This window comes from Salvelinus namaycush, chromosome 5 (assembly GCF_016432855.1).
Source record: "Salvelinus namaycush isolate Seneca chromosome 5, SaNama_1.0, whole genome shotgun sequence".
Classification (NCBI taxonomy): Eukaryota; Metazoa; Chordata; class Actinopteri; order Salmoniformes; family Salmonidae; genus Salvelinus; species Salvelinus namaycush.
The window spans coordinates 38079809-38100819 of NC_052311.1; the positions used below are offsets into that span (position 1 = coordinate 38079809).

At 43.2% G+C, this 21011-nt stretch overlaps 1 protein-coding gene across 1 annotated transcript in view; it reads left to right on the forward strand.

Moving 5' to 3' along the window:
• LOC120047098 (receptor-type tyrosine-protein phosphatase U-like) overlaps window positions 1-21011 on the forward strand; it is a 281387-nt gene that overhangs the window by 210604 nt on the left and 49772 nt on the right. The window contains exons 16-19 of the mRNA XM_038992639.1: window positions 4719-4906; window positions 7056-7108; window positions 12932-12960; window positions 18923-18999. Coding sequence (XP_038848567.1) covers window positions 4719-4906; window positions 7056-7108; window positions 12932-12960; window positions 18923-18999 — 347 coding nt within the window. The remainder of the gene's footprint in view (window positions 1-4718; window positions 4907-7055; window positions 7109-12931; window positions 12961-18922; window positions 19000-21011) is intronic.

Below are 21011 nucleotides of genomic sequence, written 5' to 3' on the forward strand. Positions count from 1 at the left end.
TCACTTAGGACAAGCTTTTCCCAAAATGTTCATCAAACGCTCCCGCAATATTGTGTGTGAACTTTATACCTCCGACAACATCCATTTAGTCCATTTAGAAAAGCGTCATATACCTCAGAAGCAGCTATGCTCCCTGCAGCAGATCCACAGTCTAATAAGATAACAAGAACAATACAATTGCAAACAGAAGTAAAGTGAAACACCTTCAGGCAAGAAAATTATTTGTGATTCTAGTTGTCTTCCTTCTCATCTCGATATCTTGAAATATTAAGGTGCATAACAGAGAAGGAAGGAAAAATCATCTTGTTCCTTTAAAGTTTCCTTAACTTTAAGACAGTTGCACAAAACATTTAAGGTGAATTTCCCCCTTAAATTAGCTACTGTAGTTACTGAACTAAATAATGGAGGGTGCACAATCCATGGCTACAAAGCTAACTGGCTAGTCTATCTTTAGCTGGGGGATTCTGCAACTTCGGGCACTTTGGGGAAGCTTTCAGAAATGAAAACTTATTGAAACACCATTTTACCACAATTATAATTGTTTTTGGTTTGTCTAGAAATAATATCTGATAATGGCTGTGATCGTAGTATTCAGGAATGTATATATTTTTGTAATTTTTCTCAGACAGCCATAGACAAATGCCATTTCGATCACGTCATTAAACATCAGTTTTAGTTGAAAATTAAATATCATACAATTAATTTGTATCACATTAATTTATACATCTACATCTACCACGAATTAAAGAAATTATCATCTGTTTGGAAATGACTGACAATAAAAATGTTCTCTACACAAGTAATATTTACCTAGATTTAGGTTCAATTTCTGGACATCATATCTGGAACAACTGTCCGCTGCAGCCATGTTCTTCAGTGTCGCAATACGTTTCCATGGTAACTAAGTTAACATTCTCTTGACAAAACTTTATTAATGAGGAATTTACCCTCAGTGGTGGAGGACAGGTATATTTTGTGGGGCAGGTGAGAGACTGGTTAGCAGAGCTCAACAACAAAAAATATCCCCATAAATATTGATATAGATTTTATTTTATTTACTATTTCTCTAGGAGATAACATTATATAATGTGCAATTATTAATGTTTTCTCATAGAAAAACATACTAGAACCTCAAAAGTTTTGGTCAGGGACAAGGACAAAACAGTGAAATTGAGGTATAAAATGCATCTGAAAAGTAGCTAAAATACTTGATAGAGAGGTGTTAAAGAAATCTGGGGTGATTGTAGTGTGAACTTAACATATAAAGAATAAAAACATATATTTTTTTAATAAAATCCCCCAAATTTACCCTGAGGACATAGAAGTGATCGTAGTTGCAGAATCACCCAGCTACTCTGTAAACTAGCTTGACGTACTAGAAAGTAATATAAATAAGTTGAGAAAAAAGTGGTTTATTACTTTCTGAGGTAATTTGGTTATACTGTCTTGATTGTAGAGGTTCTATTTTGCTATCTTACAAAATTAAAGCGATCTCTTTGAGTTTAGTCAGTGAATCAGGCCGTCTCCATGGTAACCAGATACTCTTTCTGCCATACATGCCTTCAAACTAAGGAAATATTTGAGGGGCTCTATGCAACGCCCTTAAACAATTCCCTTAGGTAAGGGAAAATTATCCCTTAAGGTAAACCCTTAAGGGAACACTTTAGATGTTGTATACAACCAGGCCCTGATACACTTAGTTAATCAAAGAGTTAGATTAGATGGTGTCATCTCAATCAAATATTACTACCCAAACAAACATGGTTAGGAGGAGGGGATACTATAATAACATGGTGTTGGGTCTGTAACTTATCACCCTCCTCATGGAGAAAAGCACAAAGTAAGAAAACCAAATAAATGCATAATTCTAGAATTGCCTAAAATTATTAATAAGATACTAGTGAGATAGACCTATATACAGTGGGGCAAAAAAGTATTTAGTCAGCCACCAATTGTGCAAGTTCTCCCACTTAAAAAGATGAGAGAGGCCTGTAATTTTCATCATAGGTACACTTCAACTATGACAGACAAAATGAGAAGAAAAAATCCAGAAAATCACATTGTAGGATTTTTTATGAATTTATTTGCAAATTATGGTGGAAAATAAGTATTTGGTCACCTTCAAACAAGCAAGATTTCTGGCTCTCACAGACCTGTAACTTCTTCTTTAAGAGGCTCCTCTGTCCTCCACTCGTTACCTGTATTAATGGTACCTGTTTGAACTTGTTATCAGTATAAAAGACACCTGTCCACAACCTCAAACAGTCACACTCCAAACTCCACTATGGCCAAGACCAAAGAGCTGTCAAAGGACACCAGAAACAAAATTGTAGACCTGCACCAGGCTGGGAAGACTAAATATGCAATAGGTAAGCAGCTTGGTTTGAAGAAATCAACTGTGGGAGCAATTATTAGGAAATGGAAGACATACAAGACCACTGATAATCTCCCTCGATCTGGGGCTCCACGCAAGATCTCACCCCGTGGGGTCAAAATGATCACAAGAACAGTGAGCAAAAATCCCAGAACCACACGGGGAGACCTAGTGAATGACCTGCAGAGAGCTGGGACCAAAGTAACAAAGCCTACCATCAGTAACACACTACGCCGCCAGGGACTCAAATCCTGCAGTGCCAGACGTGTCCCCCTGCTTAAGCCAGTACATGTCCAGGCCCGTCTGAAGTTTGCTAGAGAGCATTTGGATGATCCAGAAGAAGATTGGGAGAATGTCATATGGTCAAATGAAACCAAAATAGAACTTTTTGGTAAAAACTCAACTCGTCGTGTTAGGAGGACAAAGAATGCTGAGTTGCATCCAAAGAACACCATACCTACTGTGAAGCATGGGGGTGGAAACATCATGCTTTGGGGGTGTTTTTCTGCAAAGGGACCAGGACGACTGATCCGTGTAAAGGAAAGAATGAATGGGGCCATGTATCGTGAGATTTTGAGTGAAAACCTCCTTCCATCAGCAAGGGCATTGAAGATGAAACGTGGCTGGGTCTTTCAGCATGACAATGATCCCAAACACACTGCCCGGGCAACGAAGGAGTGGCTTCGTAAGAAGCATTTCAAGGTCCTGGAGTGGCCTAGCCAGTCTCCAGATCTCAACCCCATAGAAAATCTTTGGAGGGAGTTGAAAGTCCGTGTTGCCCAGCAACAGCCCCAAAACATCACTGCTCTAGAGGAGATCTGCATGGAGGAATGGGCCAGAATACCAGCAACAGTGTGTGAAAACCTTGAAGACTTACAGAAAACGTTTGACCTCTGTCATTGCCAACAAAGGGTATATAACAAAGTATTGAGATAAACTTTTGTTACCAAATACTTATTTTCCACCATCATTTGCAAATAAATTCATTAAAAATCCTACAATGTGATTTTCTGGATTTTTTTTTCTCATTTTGTCTGTCATAGTTGAAGTGTACCTATGATGGAAATTACAGACCTCTCTCATCTTTTTAAGTGGGAGAACTTGCACAATTGGTGGCTGACTAAATACTTTTTTGCCCCACTGTAAGCAATATAACAGTGGAAATTATGGCAATGGCATATATGATGATAAGCGGTTAAGAGGTAAGCCGTCATTTTGATTAAGACATGAGACGGATGTAGCCTTTATGCTGCCTATTTGTTCAGCATTTTTTAAATTTACAGAGCGACATAAACATGGGCCTTTCTTACAGTATTCTCCTTGTACATCAAGTCAGAACCGTATAATAAATAACGTGGGCACATAAGCAGACAATGAAAGCTCTTACAATATTCAATCATTACATTTCTCTATAGGCTACATGTGCACTACCAAGTCCGAACAGTAAACTACACAACTTAATGCATGCTATAATTCTGCCAAGCACGTACCTATTGTCCTCCTTTTGTCGGTTGTGAAGTTCGTCTCTATGCGGTGTGTAGTTGAGCCACAACGTTTGATTTCCCCAATAATCAGAGTTTAATAACAGCGTTTTCTACTGTATATGTGATGCACAATTCTCATGTTTTGAAACCCTTTCAGACAGATGTTTTAAATCCTTAAACCCAGACTTGGACCACACACCCTCTCCACTGAATAACAGGCAGGTGACGTGAAATAGTGATTGCTACTGTAGATATAATGTCATGTCATTGTATCTGTGGCCAATGACCTTGAGCCTTCATGGATGGGCACTTGTAACCCAAGGGGCTAAAATGTTCGAGCTCTAACCTTAGACTTGGGGGTGACGTACTGCCCCATGAGTGATAGAAAACTTAGCCAATCATGACAGAAAACTGAGCCAATCTGGCGCAACGCTCTGTATTTTCTGCTGGCTTGCCCCACCACCACAGAAAGCACTGAGCTAAGCTGAAACACCTGCATTTTGGAGCTGCCTTACTCAAGAAAGCAAAAAAAAAGACCATGTTTGTTTGCAGCTTTATTAACTCAATGACATTTGTTTTACATTGTTTGCAATCTGATATGTGACGTGTATTAATGCCAAAATAACAAAGCAAAACAGGAAAAAAATGTACCCCCCCAAAAATGTACCTAAAAATGTGGGGCTCAAAACAGGTGGGGCAGATGACGGGTCACCACTGAGCCTATGGAATATTGACTGGCATTGACATCAACAGGAGTTTCATATGAAAAATCAAGTTGCAAATTACTTAATTTCAGATACCACCTTTTGTGTGTAACTCTATGCCTAATGGTGCCCCCTTCCTTTGTCCTTCTCTCACAGGTGAGCAGTGTAGCTCAGTGAACGAGTCCAGTAGTCTCCTGGGGGGTTTGCCGCGACGCCAGTGTGTGCGTAAGGGCTCACCCTACCACACCGGTCAGCTCCACCCTGCTGTGCGCGTGGCTGACCTTCTCCAGCACATCAACCAGATGAAAACTGCAGAGGGGTACGGCTTCAAACAGGAGTACGAGGTAGGAAATATAGGTACAGAGGCATGGTTGTGGCTGATATGTGTTTGGGTGGTATAATGGTGTATTGCTGGGGAAGGTGTGAGAAAATACAAGTTTGTAGTCATGTCATCATACACTATTTAGGGGTTTAAAATGTAGAATAAGTCATAATTTAAAAGTCAAAATTGTAGACAGGAGATTATGCATTTAGTAGTCAGATTGTGTGAAGTTATCACTCACATCCCAGTTCTTACAGATTGCAAAAATGTATGATCAGGGTTAAAATACACTTCTTGGACCAAGTTCACTGTGAGACTATTAATAAATCATCATTGTCTGGAGCTCAAATAGCCCCTCTGTCAGAGTGGCTGTAGCTGATGAAGCCCCCCAATCCCCAGGGGTTCTCCAGACCAGGAGGCCATTTGTTTCCCAGCCCAGTGACTGCCAATTGTCTCAGCATCCGGGGCTCGGTAGCTCCCAACTCCTGGCTGACCTCCAGTACCACACTGAAAAAAGAAGATCCTCTGTACTCTGGTTAGAGGAGAATTCTCAACAGAGGTTTTTGGGCTTGTATAGGATGCCACCAAGTTGAAAGTGTTCTTAAGTCGTGCATGGCACAACGAGGGAGACATTTTGTGAAATCATTGCCTGCAATTAAGGAGAGAAGCCTTGGGGGACTTATAGGCTCTGTTCCAAACGTCTTTATGCATCAGGTAGTGTGTGTTAAGGAGAGTCTCCCTCGGTTCCATTATCTTCCGAGGGCACCCGAGTGGCGCAGACCCTGGTTTGATCCCGGGCTGTATCACAACCAGCCGTGATCAGGAGTGCCATAGGGCGGTGCACAATTGGCCCAGCATCGTCCGGGTTAGGGGAGGGTTTGGCATGGGTAGGCCATCATTGTAAATAAGAATGTGTTCTTAACTGACTTGGCTAGTTAAATAAAAGTTAAATAATTGAATATCTCTCGACATTCAGACTGTGGAACTGAGTCTGTACTTTACCATAGGTAGAGAGGGAAATGTTTTGTTTTGGGAGACAAGCAGAACTAAACCCATTTATTATTCCAGTACCTCTGTAAAGGCTGATTTCCATGGCTGTCTGGATGCGTCGGGCCACATTTTGGAGGGCACACAGCCCTGAAGCATTTCTCCCCGGTGGGATACTTCTCCATGATTAGGAAAAAGGAAAGTAGTCAAAACCGGTGGGCTGGTTGACACAGTAATATTGCACTGGGGGAGAAAAAAGACAGCGATAATTTGTGAACACTGCAGCAAAATTATTCATAACACAGTTATGTAACGGCTCAGACTGTTCTTCACTGTGTCTCGTCTTGTCTTTCATTCGAGTTTACTCTTAATTTTTTGTGTGATCCTCAGAACCAATTAACCCCTCCCTCCCTCCCTGCACCCTCCACCCCGATCAATGGGCCTCACTCTCCAAGTCTATATTGGGGAAAAGTGTGTGGGGGGGGGGGGGGGGGGGGTTGGTGTAATCGCAGGCAGAGTTTGGGTGGTTACTCTCTCTGTGGGGAGCAGAGGGGTTGTTTTCCCCTGCTCAGCATGCAGGCTTGGATTCACCCACAGTCCCCCCCCCCTGTTGGCTGAACAACCACAGGGGTGTGTGTGGGGGGAAACTTGACCCCACACACTAGGGGAGAGGAGTAGTTTGGCTGATGAGAGCATAAGAGAGCTGGATCACGCTGCTGGGGTTGCCCTGGAGTCAGGACTGTCATGGGATGGCGATAGTGGGGCATGTTGATGAGAGGACAGGAGCATGTTGGAACAGAGTTGTGCATGGGGCTATGACTAGGCAGGACGTATTGAATTTTCTAGAGTGTTCTGTCTGTGTGTGAACATGAAGCTAAGGTTCTTCCACATGTTCTGCATGATCAGTTAATGTGAACAGGTAGCTACTTGTCATCTACGATGCTTTTGAACTCCCTTTCAGTTCGAATGGTCTTTGAATAGCACTACACCGTCATGATGTATGCATTGGCTCACTACTTGAAAGATATTGCTCCAATTATACCCAATCATTTTCTATTTTCCCTTACGTCGCTCAAACACAATAATGGTTTAGAAGAAACGCATTGTAAATATGTTTGACTCGATAGGGGAAGGGTGGTATTGGTGATAGTATCATTAACATATACTTCCCTACCCCTCCACAGAGCTTCTTTGATGGCTGGGACTGCACCAAAAATAAGGACAAAACTAAAGGGAGGCATGACACGTTGATGGGATATAAGTCATCATGGACATGCCAGCCCTCTTGGGACGAATGCACTGATCACCGTAAGCAATATTGTCAATTGCAAATATGTGTTATATCCTTTTACATGAAAATATTGATATGTAGGTTCTTTTGGCCAGGTCTTCCATGTAAAATAGATATTTTTACCTCAGTGGAAGAACCTGAGGTAAAAATACAGTTGAAGTCGGAAGTTTACATACACTTAGGTTGGAGTCATTAAAACTCGTTTTTCAACCACTCCACAAATATCTTGTTAACAAACTATAGTTTTGGCAAGTCGGTCAGAACATCTACTTTGTGCATGACACAAGTAATTTTTCCAACAATTGTTTATTTATTATTTCACTTAAAATTCACTGTATCACAATTCCAGTGGGTCAGAAGTTTACATACACTAAGTTGACTGTGGCTTTAAACAGCTTGGAAAATTCCAGAAAATGATGTCATAGCTTTAGAAGCTTCTGATAGGCTAATTGACATAATTTGAGTCAATTGGAGGTGTACCTGTGGATGTATTTCAAGGCCTACCTTCAAACTCATTGCCTCTTTGCTTGACATCATAAGAAAATCAAAAGAAATCAGCCAAGACCTCAGAAGAAAAATTGGAGACCTCCACAAATCTGGTTCATCCAATTGCCAAACGAAGGTACCACGTTCATCTGTACAAACAATAGTACACAAGTATAAGCACCATGGGACTACGCAGCCGTCATACCGCTCAGGAAGAAAACACGTTCTGTCTCCTAGAAATGAACGTACTTTGGTGCGAAAAGTGCAAATCAATCCCAGAACAACAGCAAAGGACCTTGTGAAGATGCTGGAGGAAACAGGTACAAAAATATCTATATCCACAGTAAAACGAATCCTATATTGACATAACCTGAAAGGCCTCTTAGCAAGGAGAAGCCACTGCTCCAAAACCGCAATAAAAAAGCCATATACAGTGGGGAGAACAAGTATTTGATACACCTGCGATTTTGCAGGTTTTCCTACTTACAAAGCATGTAGAGGTCTGTCATTTTTATCATAGGTACACTTCAACTGTGAGAGACGGAATCTAAAACAAAAATCCAGAAAATCACATTGTATGATTTTTAAGTAATTAATTTGCATTTTATTGCATGACATAAGTATTTGATCACCTACCAACCAGTCAGAATTCCGGCTCTCACAGACCTGTTAGATTTTCTTTAAGAAGCCCTCCTGTTCTCCACTCATTACCTGTATTAACTGCACCTGTTTGAACTCGTTACCTGTATAAAAGACACCTGTCCACACACTCAATCAAACAGACTCCAACCCAATAGAGCTTTTTGGTCTAAACTCCACTCGCCGTGTTTGGAGGAAGAAGAAGGATGAGTACAACCCCAAGAACACCATCCCAACCGTGAAGCATGGAGGTGGAAACATCATTCTTTGGGGATGCTTTTCTGCAAAGGGGACAGGACAACTGCACCGTATTGAGGGGAGGATGGATGGGGCCATGTATCGCGAGATCTTGGCCAACAACCTCCTTCCCTCAGTAAGAGCATTGAAGATGGGTCGTGGCTGGGTCTTCCAGCATGACAACGACCCGAAACACACAGCCAGGGCAACTAAGGAGTGGCTCCGTAAGAAGCATCTCAAGGTCCTGGAGTGGCCTAGCCAGTCTCCAGACCTGAACCCGAAACGTCGTTTTAGAGAATTTGGCAGTAGGTCCAACCGGCCTCACAACCGCAGAGCATGTGTAACCACGCCAGCCCAGGTCCTCCACATCCTGCTTCTTCACTTGCGGGATTGTCTGAGACCAGCCACCCGGATGAAACTGGGTTTGCACAACCAAAGAATTTCAGCACAAATGGTCAGAAACCTTCTCAGGGAAGCTCATCTGTGTGTTCTTCGTCCTCACCAGGGTCTTGACCTGACTGCAGTTTGGCGTTGTAACCGACTTCAGTGGGCAAATGCTCACCTTCGATGGCCACTGGCACGCTGGAGAAGTGAGCTCTTCCCAGATGAATCCTGGTTTCAACTCTACCGGGAAGATGGCAGACAGCGTGTGCCTCATGGAGGTGGTGGGGTTAGGGTATGGGCATGCATAAACAGATGTCCTAACCGACTTGCCAAAACTATAGTTTCTTAACAAGAAATCTGTGGAGTGGTTGAAAAACTAGTTTTAATGACTCCAACCTAAGTGTATGTAAACTTCTGACTTTGACTGTATGTTATAGTGTGGACCCTATATAAATAATTACATTGAATATGTATTGTACTAACCAGCAGTATAGTATAATTGCTATTCATGTGTGCATAGTTATTGTTGGCATTGACCGTGACCTTTCCCCTTGGATGATGACATCACCCCGTCGGATCTGTACAATGCGACTCTACCACATGTTGAGTGGGCTGTATTGTTATGCTGTATTTGTATTGTTTGTACATGGCTGTACACATTTTAGTTCGTAGGGTGAAAGTAATATTGAAATGCGTGTGGGAATTCCTTGTCAAGTTACTATGTCTTTTTGGTGACGAGGATAAAACTTTATCAGCATGTACAGGGCGATGTGCTAGCTAGCTAAGAAACAGTGGAGGTAGTCACTTAGCTAGCTAGCTAGTTAGCTAGATTAATAGGCGACAGAGAGCAGCCGCCACTCGAGTGAAACATTGATGGCGACAATCAGTAGCAAGTGAAAATCGCTAATGAGGGTCAAGGACAAGTTGCCGTTATAATGGCAATGTTTGGGACTATCACTGAGTTTATGGAAGAGAAAGGTTGGGACACTTTTTCTTGGCAAATAGTATTACAGATGAGGCTAAACAGCGCTCTATTTTCTTGAGTGTGTTTGTGGGGCTAAAAGCTAATGAGGAATTTGGCTACACAACGGAGACCGGGAAAATTAATTTTGTGGATTTAGTTGCTCTCGTTCAGACTCACCACAATCCAAAGCCGTCAGTGATTGTCCATAGGTTCAAGTTTAACTGCCATTTTCCGGTCAGTCTGTTGCTAACTTTGTTGCTGAATTATGTGAACTCTCTGAACATTGTGCGTTTGGGGCTATGTTAGAGGACATGCTCCGTGACATATTAGTCTGTGGCATTAATGATGACAGCATACAGAACTGTTTGCTGGTGGAAGCCACACTGAATTTCAAGAGATCATTGGAACTATCTCAATGGATGGGGATGGTGATGGCTTGTAATGCTATAAATATTCAAAAGGCCGAAAGTGGAAGTTGTGCAGTGCGTCAGGTGACAAAAGAGGCGGCAGGAAAAAGGGGATAAGCAGTGGAATGTTTCAGATGTGGGTGAACACATTATGCAAACAACTGTAAGTTCAAGGATACTGTCTGTCACAATTGCAACAAAAAGGGACATTATCAAAAAAATGCAGGGGTCCTAGGAGCTAGCCAGACTGAGCAGGGCAAGTTCACAGCTAAGAAGCTGCAGTCAGTAGCTCACCACCTAAAGAGCACAGAGGAGGAGGACGAGCATTGTTCCTACAACATGTTTAATGTGAGTGAGCCGCGCACAGAGCCTATCTATGCTACAGTGGAGGTAGATGGAAAGCAGATGAGAATGGAGGTTGACACGGGGGCCTCTGCCTCTGTTATCAGTGAGGAGACCTACAATCAAATATGGGGCTCAAAACAAGCTTCAGCCCTCACACCGGCAGGGATCAGACTGTGTACGTACACCGGTGTGACGATGCCATTGCTTGGGGCTCTGGAGGTGGACATTGCATACAACAACCAGGAAACGAGAGCACGGCTCCTGGTGGTGAAAGGGAATGGGCCTAGTTTACTAGGGTGTGACTGGCTCACCAAAATACAACTGAACTGGGGTGAGATAAAACACACACGAGTGACTGATGGTGTCATTCAAAAGTACCCTGAGATTTTCAAAGATGAACTGGGCGCACTGCAGGGCACTGCAGTTAAGCTGTTCGTGGATCCTCAGGCCAAACCTCACTTTTCCAAGACCAGGACAGTGCCTTTCGGCATGAAAAAGAAAGTTGAGGATGAGTTGGAGCGGCTGCAGGAAACAAACATCATTACTCCCATTAAGCTGGGCAGCTCCAATCGTTCCCATTCTGAAAAGTGATGGCACGTTGCGTATATGTGGGGACTATAAACCACCATCAACAGGGCCTCTAGGCTGGTTGCTTACCTGCTGCCACGGGTGGAGGACCTGTTCGCGATGCTTGCAAGAGAGAAGATGTTTTCAAAGCTTGACATGAGTTGCGCCTACCAACAACTCCTCCTGGATGAGGTCTTAAAAGAGTATGTCACAGTCAACACGCTCAAAGGCTTGTTCAGGTACAACCGCTTGGTTTTCAGAGTGGCGTCCAGACCATGCTTTTTCCAGAGGACAATGGACAGTCTACTGCAGGGGATCCCTCATGTAGCAGTGTACCTGGGCGACAGCCTGGTTACAGGGGCACCTCCACCATCTGGACCAGGTGTTAAAGAGATTCTCAGAGACAGGCCTGCGCCTGAAGCGTAGCAAGTCCACATTCCAAGCACAGAGCGTGACATACCTAGGTCACAAGATCACAGCACAGGGTCTGTATCCTGTGGCGCAATCAAGGATGCTCCAAACCCCAAGAACGTGTCTGAGCTCAGGTTGTTCCATTGTCATGGTGAACTACTGTGGTAAGTTCCTCCCTGAGCTGTCAACAATGTGGCTTCACTTTATCAGCTGCTCCACAAAGACTGTACATGGAAGTGGGGGCCAGCACAAGAGAAAGCTTTCATGGAAGTGAAAGCACTACTAGAAGCGACACAACTGCTGGTTCATTTTGACCAAGACAGAGATCATCCTGTCATGTAACGCTTCACCCTATGGCATTGGGGCAGTACTCCCTCATTAGATGGAGGACAGGTCAGAGAACCCATTGGATTTTCATCAGGCACACTAACGAGTGCTGAGAAGGGTTATTCATAGTTAGACAAGGAAGGTCTGGCCATAGTCTTTGCTGTGAACCGCTTTCATCAGTACCTCTACGGTCATCATTTCACCATATGCACTGACCACAAACCACTGAGTCTTTTTAGCGAATCAAGATGCATTCCTCAAATGGCTTCAGCAAGGATACAGCGCTGGGCCCTAACACTGTCAGCTTACGAGTACACTATCGCGTACAGAGAGGGGAAGGATAATTCAAATACAGACGCGATCAGCCGTCTCCCGCTACCAGAGATGCCTGGCACAACTGTGGTGCCTCCCAAGACAATTTTCCTGATGTAGAGATTGTCAAACTCACCTGTGAATGCCAAACAGATCAAACAGTGGACAGACCGGGATCCTATCAAAGGCCCTATCCTGGCCCAAGTGAAACGATTCACGTTTGGCCTCCTGTCATAGAGGATGATGGACTGAGACCTTATGCAAACACAAAACTGAGCTGGGTCCAGAGTGGTTGTTCCACCCCTGGCCATTTGCAAGTCATGGATGAGGTCCATGAGGCTCACACAGGGTTCTCCCGGATGTAAAGTTTAGCCAGATCTTACATCTGGTGGTCTAACATGGATCAGGATGTAGAAAACAAAGTGAAATCATGTTCTGAGTTCCAGATCAACCAGAAGATGGCGCAACCCGCAACCCAAAAATCTGTGGGTGTGGCCTGACCACCCATGGTCCAGGCTACGCATAGACTTTGCAGGCCCTTTCATGGGCCACATGATCCTTGTCATGGTGGACGCGCGCTCCAAGTGGCTGTAGGCTCACATCATGAGCAACATCACAGCGGCCACAACCATCGAAAAACTTTGGCAGGTGTTTGCAATTCATGCTTTACTCTCTTGTGTTCAGCAAGAGTCGGACACAACAACCTTTACCTGTGACTTGTTCCAAGAATTAATGTAGAGAAACGGGATTCGCCATGTCCGCAACGCTCCGTTTCACCCGGCCTCAAATAGCTTAGCGGAGCGGGCTGTGCAGACACTGAAAGAGGGGCTCAAAAGGATGACTGGGGGAACCATCACAACTAAGCTCTCTCGGTTCTTGTTCCAGTACTGCATCACGCCACAAACAACAACAGGACATGCTCCAGCTGAGATGTTGATGGGCAGAAAGCCAATAGCTCATCTGGATCTACTGCGTACGGACATCAAAGCACGAGTGGAATGGAAGCAGGAGAAACTTAATGCGAGACATGACCACAACGCGAGGGAAATACAGTTAAAATCCATTGACACTGTCTACATCCGCAACTTCACAAACAGTAAGCGCTGGTCGCCAGGTGTCATTCTGAGTCAGAGTGGTCCAGTCTCCTTGTAGTCAAACTGACTGATGGTTGAGTCATGTGCAGACATCAGGACCATATCCGCCTGCGCTATGACAAAGAAAATACCATATTTTCAGACGGAACAGCTGCGAGTGGAATTATATAAGTTAAAACCCCACAGGAAACAGTGTCTGAGGAACAGGGGCATTCAGTGGTTCCAGCAGAGGTTGATGGACTTTCTCTCACAAACACCCAACCCGCTCCTGTGCCCTCAGACTCAGCTCCACTGGGACACGCCTTACTGGTGTCTCGTGACACACCAGGAGTACTGCGCAGGTCACAGCATAGTCACAAGCATCCTGAAAGACTAACAAAGTCATTGAGACTAAGAGACTTGTTGTGTTAGTGTTTGTTTGGAACAGCAGATCTAGTTGAAAAGAAATAAGGACTGTCATATACACTACCTTTCAAAAGTTTGGGGTCACTTAAAAATGCCATTGTTTTTGAAAGAAAAGCTTAAGAAAAGCTCCATTTAAAATAACATCAAATTGATCAGAACTACAGTGTAGACATTGTTAATGTTGTATATGACTATTGTAGCTGGAAACTGCTGTTTTTTTATGGAATATATAGGCGTACAGAGGCCCATTATCAGCAACCATCACTCCTGTGTTCCAATGGGACGTTGTGTTAGCTAATCCAAGTTTATCATTTTAAAAGGCTAATTGATCATTAGAAAACCCTTTTGCAATTATGTTAGTACAGCTGAAAACTGTTGTGCTGATTTAAAGAAGCAATAAAACTGGCCTTCTTTAGGCTAGTTGAGTATCTGGAGCATCAGGTCTGTGCCCAAACAATTTGAGCTTCTACTTTTCAAAATCCACCTTTCCAGAAACAAGTCTCTCACCGTTGCCGCTTGCTATAGACCACCTTCTGCCCCCAGCTGTGCCCTGGACATATGTGAATTGATTGCCCCCCATCTATCTTCAGAGCTCGTGCTGTTAGGTGACCTAAACTGGGACATGCTTAACACCCTGACCATCCTACAATCTAAGCTTGATGCCCTCAATCTCACACAAATGATCAATGAAACTACCAGGTACAACCCCAAATCCGTTAACACGGGCACCCTCATAGATATTATCCTAACCAACCTGCCCTCCAAATACACCTCTGCTGTCTTCAACCAGGATCTCAGCGATCACTGCCTCATTGCTTGCGTTAGCAATGGGTCTGCGGTCAAACGACCACCCCTAATCACTGTCAAACACTCCCTAAAACACTTCAGCGAGCAGGCCTTTATATTCGACCTTGCCCGGGTATCCTGGAAGGATATTGACCTCATTCCATCAGTAGAAGAAGCCTGGTTATTCTTTAAAAGTGTTTTCCTCACAATCTGAAATAAGCATGCCCCATTCAAAAAATGTAGAACCAGGAACAGATACAGCCCGTTGTTCACTCCAGACCTGACTGCCCTTGACCAGCACAAAAACATCCTGTGGCGTATGGCATTAGCATCGAATAGCCCCCGCGATATACAAGTTTTCAGGGAAGTTAGAAACCAATATACACAGGCTAGCTTTTTCAAACAGAAATTTGGACCCTCTCTTTCTAAAATTATCAGCCGAAATTGTATCGCCTGAAATCCCCAAAGATTGGAAAGCTGCCGTGGTCATCCCCATATTCAAAGTGTGAGACACTCTAGACCCAAACTGCTACAGACCTATATCTATCCTACTCTGCCTTTCTAAGGTCTTCGAAAGCCAAGGTAACAAACAGATCACCGACCATTTCGAATCCACCGTACCTTCTCCGCTATGCAATCTGGTTTCTGAGCTGGTCATGGGTGCACCTCAGCCACGCTCAAGGTCCTAAACGATATCATAACCGCCATCGATAAGAGACAATACTGTGCAGCTGTATTCATCGACCTGGCCAAGGCTTTCGACTCTGTCAATCACCACATTCTTATCAGCAGACTCAACAGCCTTGGTTTCTCAAATGACTGCCTTGCCTGGTTCACCAACTACTTCTCAGACAGAGTTCAGTGTGTCAATTTGGAGAGCCTGTTGTCCGGACCTCTGGTAGTCTCTATGGGGGTGCCACAGGGTTCAATTCTCGGGCCGACTCTTTTCTCTGTATACGTCAATGATGTTGCTAATGCTGCTGGTGATTCTCTGATCCACCTCTACGCAGACGACACCATTCTAATACTTCTGGCCCTACTTTGGACACTGTGTTAACTAACCTCCAGACGAGCTTCAATGCCATACATCTCTCCTTCCGTGGCCTCCAACTCTTTTAAATGCAAGTAAAACTAAATGCATGCTCCTCAACCGATCGCTGCCCACCCGTCCAGCATCACTACTATGGACGGTTCTGACTTAGAATATGTGGACAACTACAAACACCTAGGTGTCTGGTTAGACTGTAAACTCTCCTTCCAGATTCACATTAAGCATCTCCAATCCAAAATTAAATCTAGAATGGGCTTCCTATTTCGCAACAAAGCATCCTTCACTCTTGCTGCCAAACATGCCCTCGTAAAACTGACTATCCTGCCGATCCTTGACTTCGGCGATGTCATTTACAATATAGCCTCCAACACTCTATCACAGTGCCATCCGTTTTGTCACCAAAGTCCCATATACTACCCACCACTGTGACCTGTATACTCTCGTTGGCTGGCCCTCGCTTCATATTCGTCACCAAACCCACTGGCTCCAGGTCCTCTATAAGTCTTTGCTAGGTAAAGCCCCGCCTTATCTAAGCTCACTGGTCACCATAGCAGCACCCACCCGTAGCACGCGCTCCAGCAGGTATATTTAACTGGTCTCCCCCAAAGCCAATTCCTCCTTTGGCCACCTTTCCTTCCAGTTCTCTGCTGCCAATGACTGGAATGAATTGCAAAAATCACTGAAGCTGGAGACCCATATCTCCCTCACTAACTTTAAGCACCAGCTGTCAGAGCAGCTCACAGATCACTGCACCTGAACATAGCCCATCTGTAAATAGCCCCAAACTTTCTTTCTTGTTTTTCTCCTTTGCACACCAGTATCTATACTTGCACATTCATCTTCTGCACATCTATCACTCCAGTGTTTAATTGCTAAAATGTATTTATTTCACCACTATGGCCTATTTATTGCCTTACCTCCCTTACCTAATTTGCATACACTGTATATAGACTTTTTTTCTCTATTGTGTTATTGACTGTATGTTTGTTTTTTCCATGTGTAATTCTGTGTTGTTGTTTGTGTCGCACTGCTTTGCTTTATCTTGGCCAGGTCGCAGTTGTAAATGATGACTTGTTCTCAACCAGCCTACCTGGTTAACCTGTTTGGGGTGCAGCCCGACACCGGTACACTTATGACAACATCCAGCTCAAGTGCAGGGCGCGAAATTCAAAAGATATTTTTTTTAAATATTTAACTTTCACACATTAACAAGTCCAATACAGCATATGAAAGGTACACATCTTGTGAATCAAGCCAACATGTTCCGATTTTTAAAATGTTTTACAGGGAAGACAAAATATGTAAATCTATTAGCTAACCACGTTAGCAAAAGACACCACTTTTCTTACTCCATCAGTTTTTTACTCCATCAGTAGCTATCACAAATTCGACCAAATAAAGATATAAATAGCCACTAACCAAGAAACAACTTCATCAGATGACAGTCTGATAACATATTTATTGTATAGCATATGTTTTGTTCGAAAAATTTGCATATTTCAGGTATAAATCATAGTTTACATTTCAGCTACAATCAGAAATTGCACCGAAAGCAGCCATAATATTTACAGACACCAACGTCAAATACCTAATTACTCATCATAAAACATTTCTGAAAAATACATAGTGTACAGCAATTGAAAGACAGGCATCTTGTGATTCCAGACAATATTTCCGATTTATTAAATGTTTTACAGCGAAAACAAAATGTAGCGTTATATTAGCGTAGCCACAATAGCCAGAAACACTTGGGCGCCCACGACCAGTTCACATGCACGACAGATATTAGAAATAGCATCATAAAATGTTTCTTACTTTTGGTGATCTTCCGTCAGAATGTTGGACAAGGTGTCCTTTGTCCAGAACAGTCGTTGTTTGGATCTGGAACGGCAAATTTCCCTCTTCATTTAGCATGGGCACTTGCCAAGTGCTACGGATCTCTCCAACGTCAACAAAGTCAGAGAACGGAACACGGCAAAACTCCCGAAAAAAATTTAATAATCTGATTAAACTATATTGAAAAAACATACTTTACGATGATATGGTCACATGTATCAAATAAATCTAAGACGGAGATGTTAGTCGTCCATAACGAGAGCAAAACAGAAGGCAAATCCATGTCCTCTTTCGCGCGCTCCAGAAACAGGAAGTGGACGGTCACGTCAAACAAAGAGCTTTAATTCCACCTCAGACCAAGATAAACACGACATTTTTTCTCTCACCGCCTCTTGACAACCAGGGGAAGGTGTATGAAGTGTATGTAGACTCTTACGTATCATGCCCATGTATAGGCAGGAAGTTGAACAGAGCATCGATTTCTGACATTCCACTTCCTGGTCAGGAAGTGTGCTGCAGAATGACTTCTGTTTCACTCAGAGAAATAATTCAAACGGTTTTAGAAACTAGAGAGTGTTTTCTATCCAATAGTAATAATAATATGCATATTGTACGAGCAAGAATTGAGTACGAGGCCGTTTGAAATGGGCACGATTTAACTGGCTACTCAATACTGCCCCTTGCAGCCATAACAGGTTAAATACGCATGATGTTGATGTTGAGACTGGTGTTTTGCGGGTACTATTTAATGAAGCTGCCAGTTGAGGACTTGTTAGGTGTTTGTTTCTCAAATTAGACACTATTGTACTTGTCCTCTGAAATTAAGGTGGGAGAAGTATTATAGTGTGGACACTATATACATAATTACATTAAATATGAATTGTACTTACTTGCAGTATAGTATGATTGCTATTCATTTGTGCATGGTTATTATTGACCGTAACCTTTCCCCTTGCAAGATGTCATCACCCTGAGTCGGATCTGTACAATGCGACTCTACCACATGTTGAGTGGGCTGTATTGTTTGGCTGTATTTATACCGTTTGTATATTTAAAATGTAACCTTTATTTAACTAGGCAAGTCAGTGAAGAACAAATTCTTATTTACAATGACGGCCTACCCCGGCCAAACCCGGATGACGCTGGGCCAATTGTGCGCAGCCCTATGGGACTCCCTATCACGGCCCGAATGTGATACAGCCTGGATGTGAACCACGGACTGTAGTGACGCCTCTTGCACTGAGATGCAGTGCCTTAGACCGCCACGCCACCCGGGAGCCAGGTGTACATGGCTGTACACCTTTTATTTCTTAGGTTGAAAGGAAAGTGATATTGAAATGCGTGTAGGCATTCCTTGTCAATTTATTACAATAAATGTGTTATTTTATGTACAGATTTTTTTATAAAATGTTTTTTTTTTTATGTATGGATGTGTTATTTAATTGAGTTGTATGTGGTGTGGATGTACTGTAATGCAATTGGAAACATGGCTGATTGTGTCCATTCCAGACAACCGCCACAGAGTCAAGCTCCACCCACTCCTGGGAGACCCCAACTCCGACTACATCAACGCCAACTACATAGACGTAAGTCTCAGCTCACCTTCCTTTCTGCTCAGAATCCTGTCCAATCACAGTGTTATACTGGGAAACACATCAAGTCATTACATATCCCTTTCTGAAAAACCACCGTCCATTTCACAGTATTTTGTGTCGCCCTAAGCAATCCGGTGCCCCAAAGTTACCTGTGAGAGGTTATTCCTGTTCCTGGAAACACCAGGCTCCACCCAACCCCCATCCAATCACAAACCTTCCTCTTGGCATTCGGTCAGATGCCATGTCTGTTTGGTGACCACCTCTACAACCCCTTATCAAACGCTATTAATAGACAACACATTCATTTTATAATACCAAGTCCTAGCGGTAAAGCCCTTTGTAAAATACCCCAATCCCTCTGAATTGAATAGACTGGCTTGATGTTGTTCAACCCCTGGATGGACGGGGAGCATCTCTGAGACATGATCTCTTTGGCTGCTCACCTTCACTTCATTATACTTCTTGTTTCCATCTACATCAACTGGAATGTGTTTCCCGTAGAGCAACATGCATCACCAATTTGTTGGACTGTACAGTCATGAATGCACATTATTCCATCATAAGAGACAAACTTGTCTAAAACGCCTCGTTGGAAAGGTGAAAGCACTCCTTTTACATCGTTAAGCCAGGAGAGATATAGAGAGAGGGGACTTGTGGAGGAGAAATGCTTTTAGGGGACTTCATTAGCATAGGTAGGGCACTTAAGAGGGCACTAAAATGGGTCCGTCCTATTTTGACTCCTGCCATTGTGAAGGTGCCAATTAAAGTGTCAGGGCACAGGGAGACCAGGCATCATTAGAGATATGCCACTTAATGCTTGGGTGCTGCCCGCTGTCGGGCCAAGTTGGCCCCTGACAAGGCTAGTCCTGGCGCTGAATGATGAATAAATACGTTGCCACAGGGGGGTACTTGTGGAGAGCCCATTACGATTTCACCAGAGGTTACATGGAAAAGTGTATCCTCTCTCTGAAATATGTTTTCTGTTTGTTAAAGCAGAGGTTGAAGAAGTGCGAGCTCTCAGATAGTTTTTCTCTTTAGCATTTGATTTGATCTCTTTGTCAGTCATCGCCTGGCTGTGTGCCTGTATGTGTGGCTGTTTGTGTGTGGGTATACAGTATTGTACTGTATGTGTATGCATGCTTGGCAGCTGCCTATGTTTGTCATGTGTTGTAGTACATACAGTGCAGTATTTTCCATCACCACACTCAGCAAGTGAACCCTGCTGACTGCTATATGACAGCCTCTAATTTGTTAAATAAGGAGACCGTCCAAAGCAATACACACACATGGCAGCACGTGCATGAACGAATTCACGAACGCACGCTCACACACGCACACACAAAACACACACTCAGTCTCACACACACATACTGTATGTAAACAAACACACCTCTCTATACAGGTTCTCCTCCTGTCTGCAACCTTTATCTCTTTAGATTTCTCAATCTTCTTTCATTATCCTCTTATGGCTGAGACGGGCTAAGATCCCGTTAACGGGATCGATTTGACAACAGCCAGTGAAGGTGCAGGGCGCCAAATTCAAACAACAGAAATCTCATAATTAAAATTCCTCAAACATACAAGTATTTCACACCATTTTAAAGATAAAGTTGTTGTTAATCCCACCACAGTGTCCGATTTCAAAAAGGCTTTACGACGAAAGCACACCAAACGATTATGTTAGGTCAGTACCTAGTCACAGAAAAACACAGCCATTTTCCAGCCAAAGAGAGGAGTCACAAAAAGCAGAAATAGAGATAAAATGAATTACTAACCTTTGATGATCTTCATCAGATGACACTCATAGGACTTCATGTTACACAATACATGTATGTTTTGTTCAATAAAGTTCATATTTTTATCCAAAATCTTAGTTTACATTGGAGCGTTATGTTCAGTAATGTTTTGCCTCCAAAACATCCGGTGATTTTGCAGAGAGCCACATCAATTTACAGAAATACTCATAATAAACATTGATAAAATATACAAGTAATATACATGGA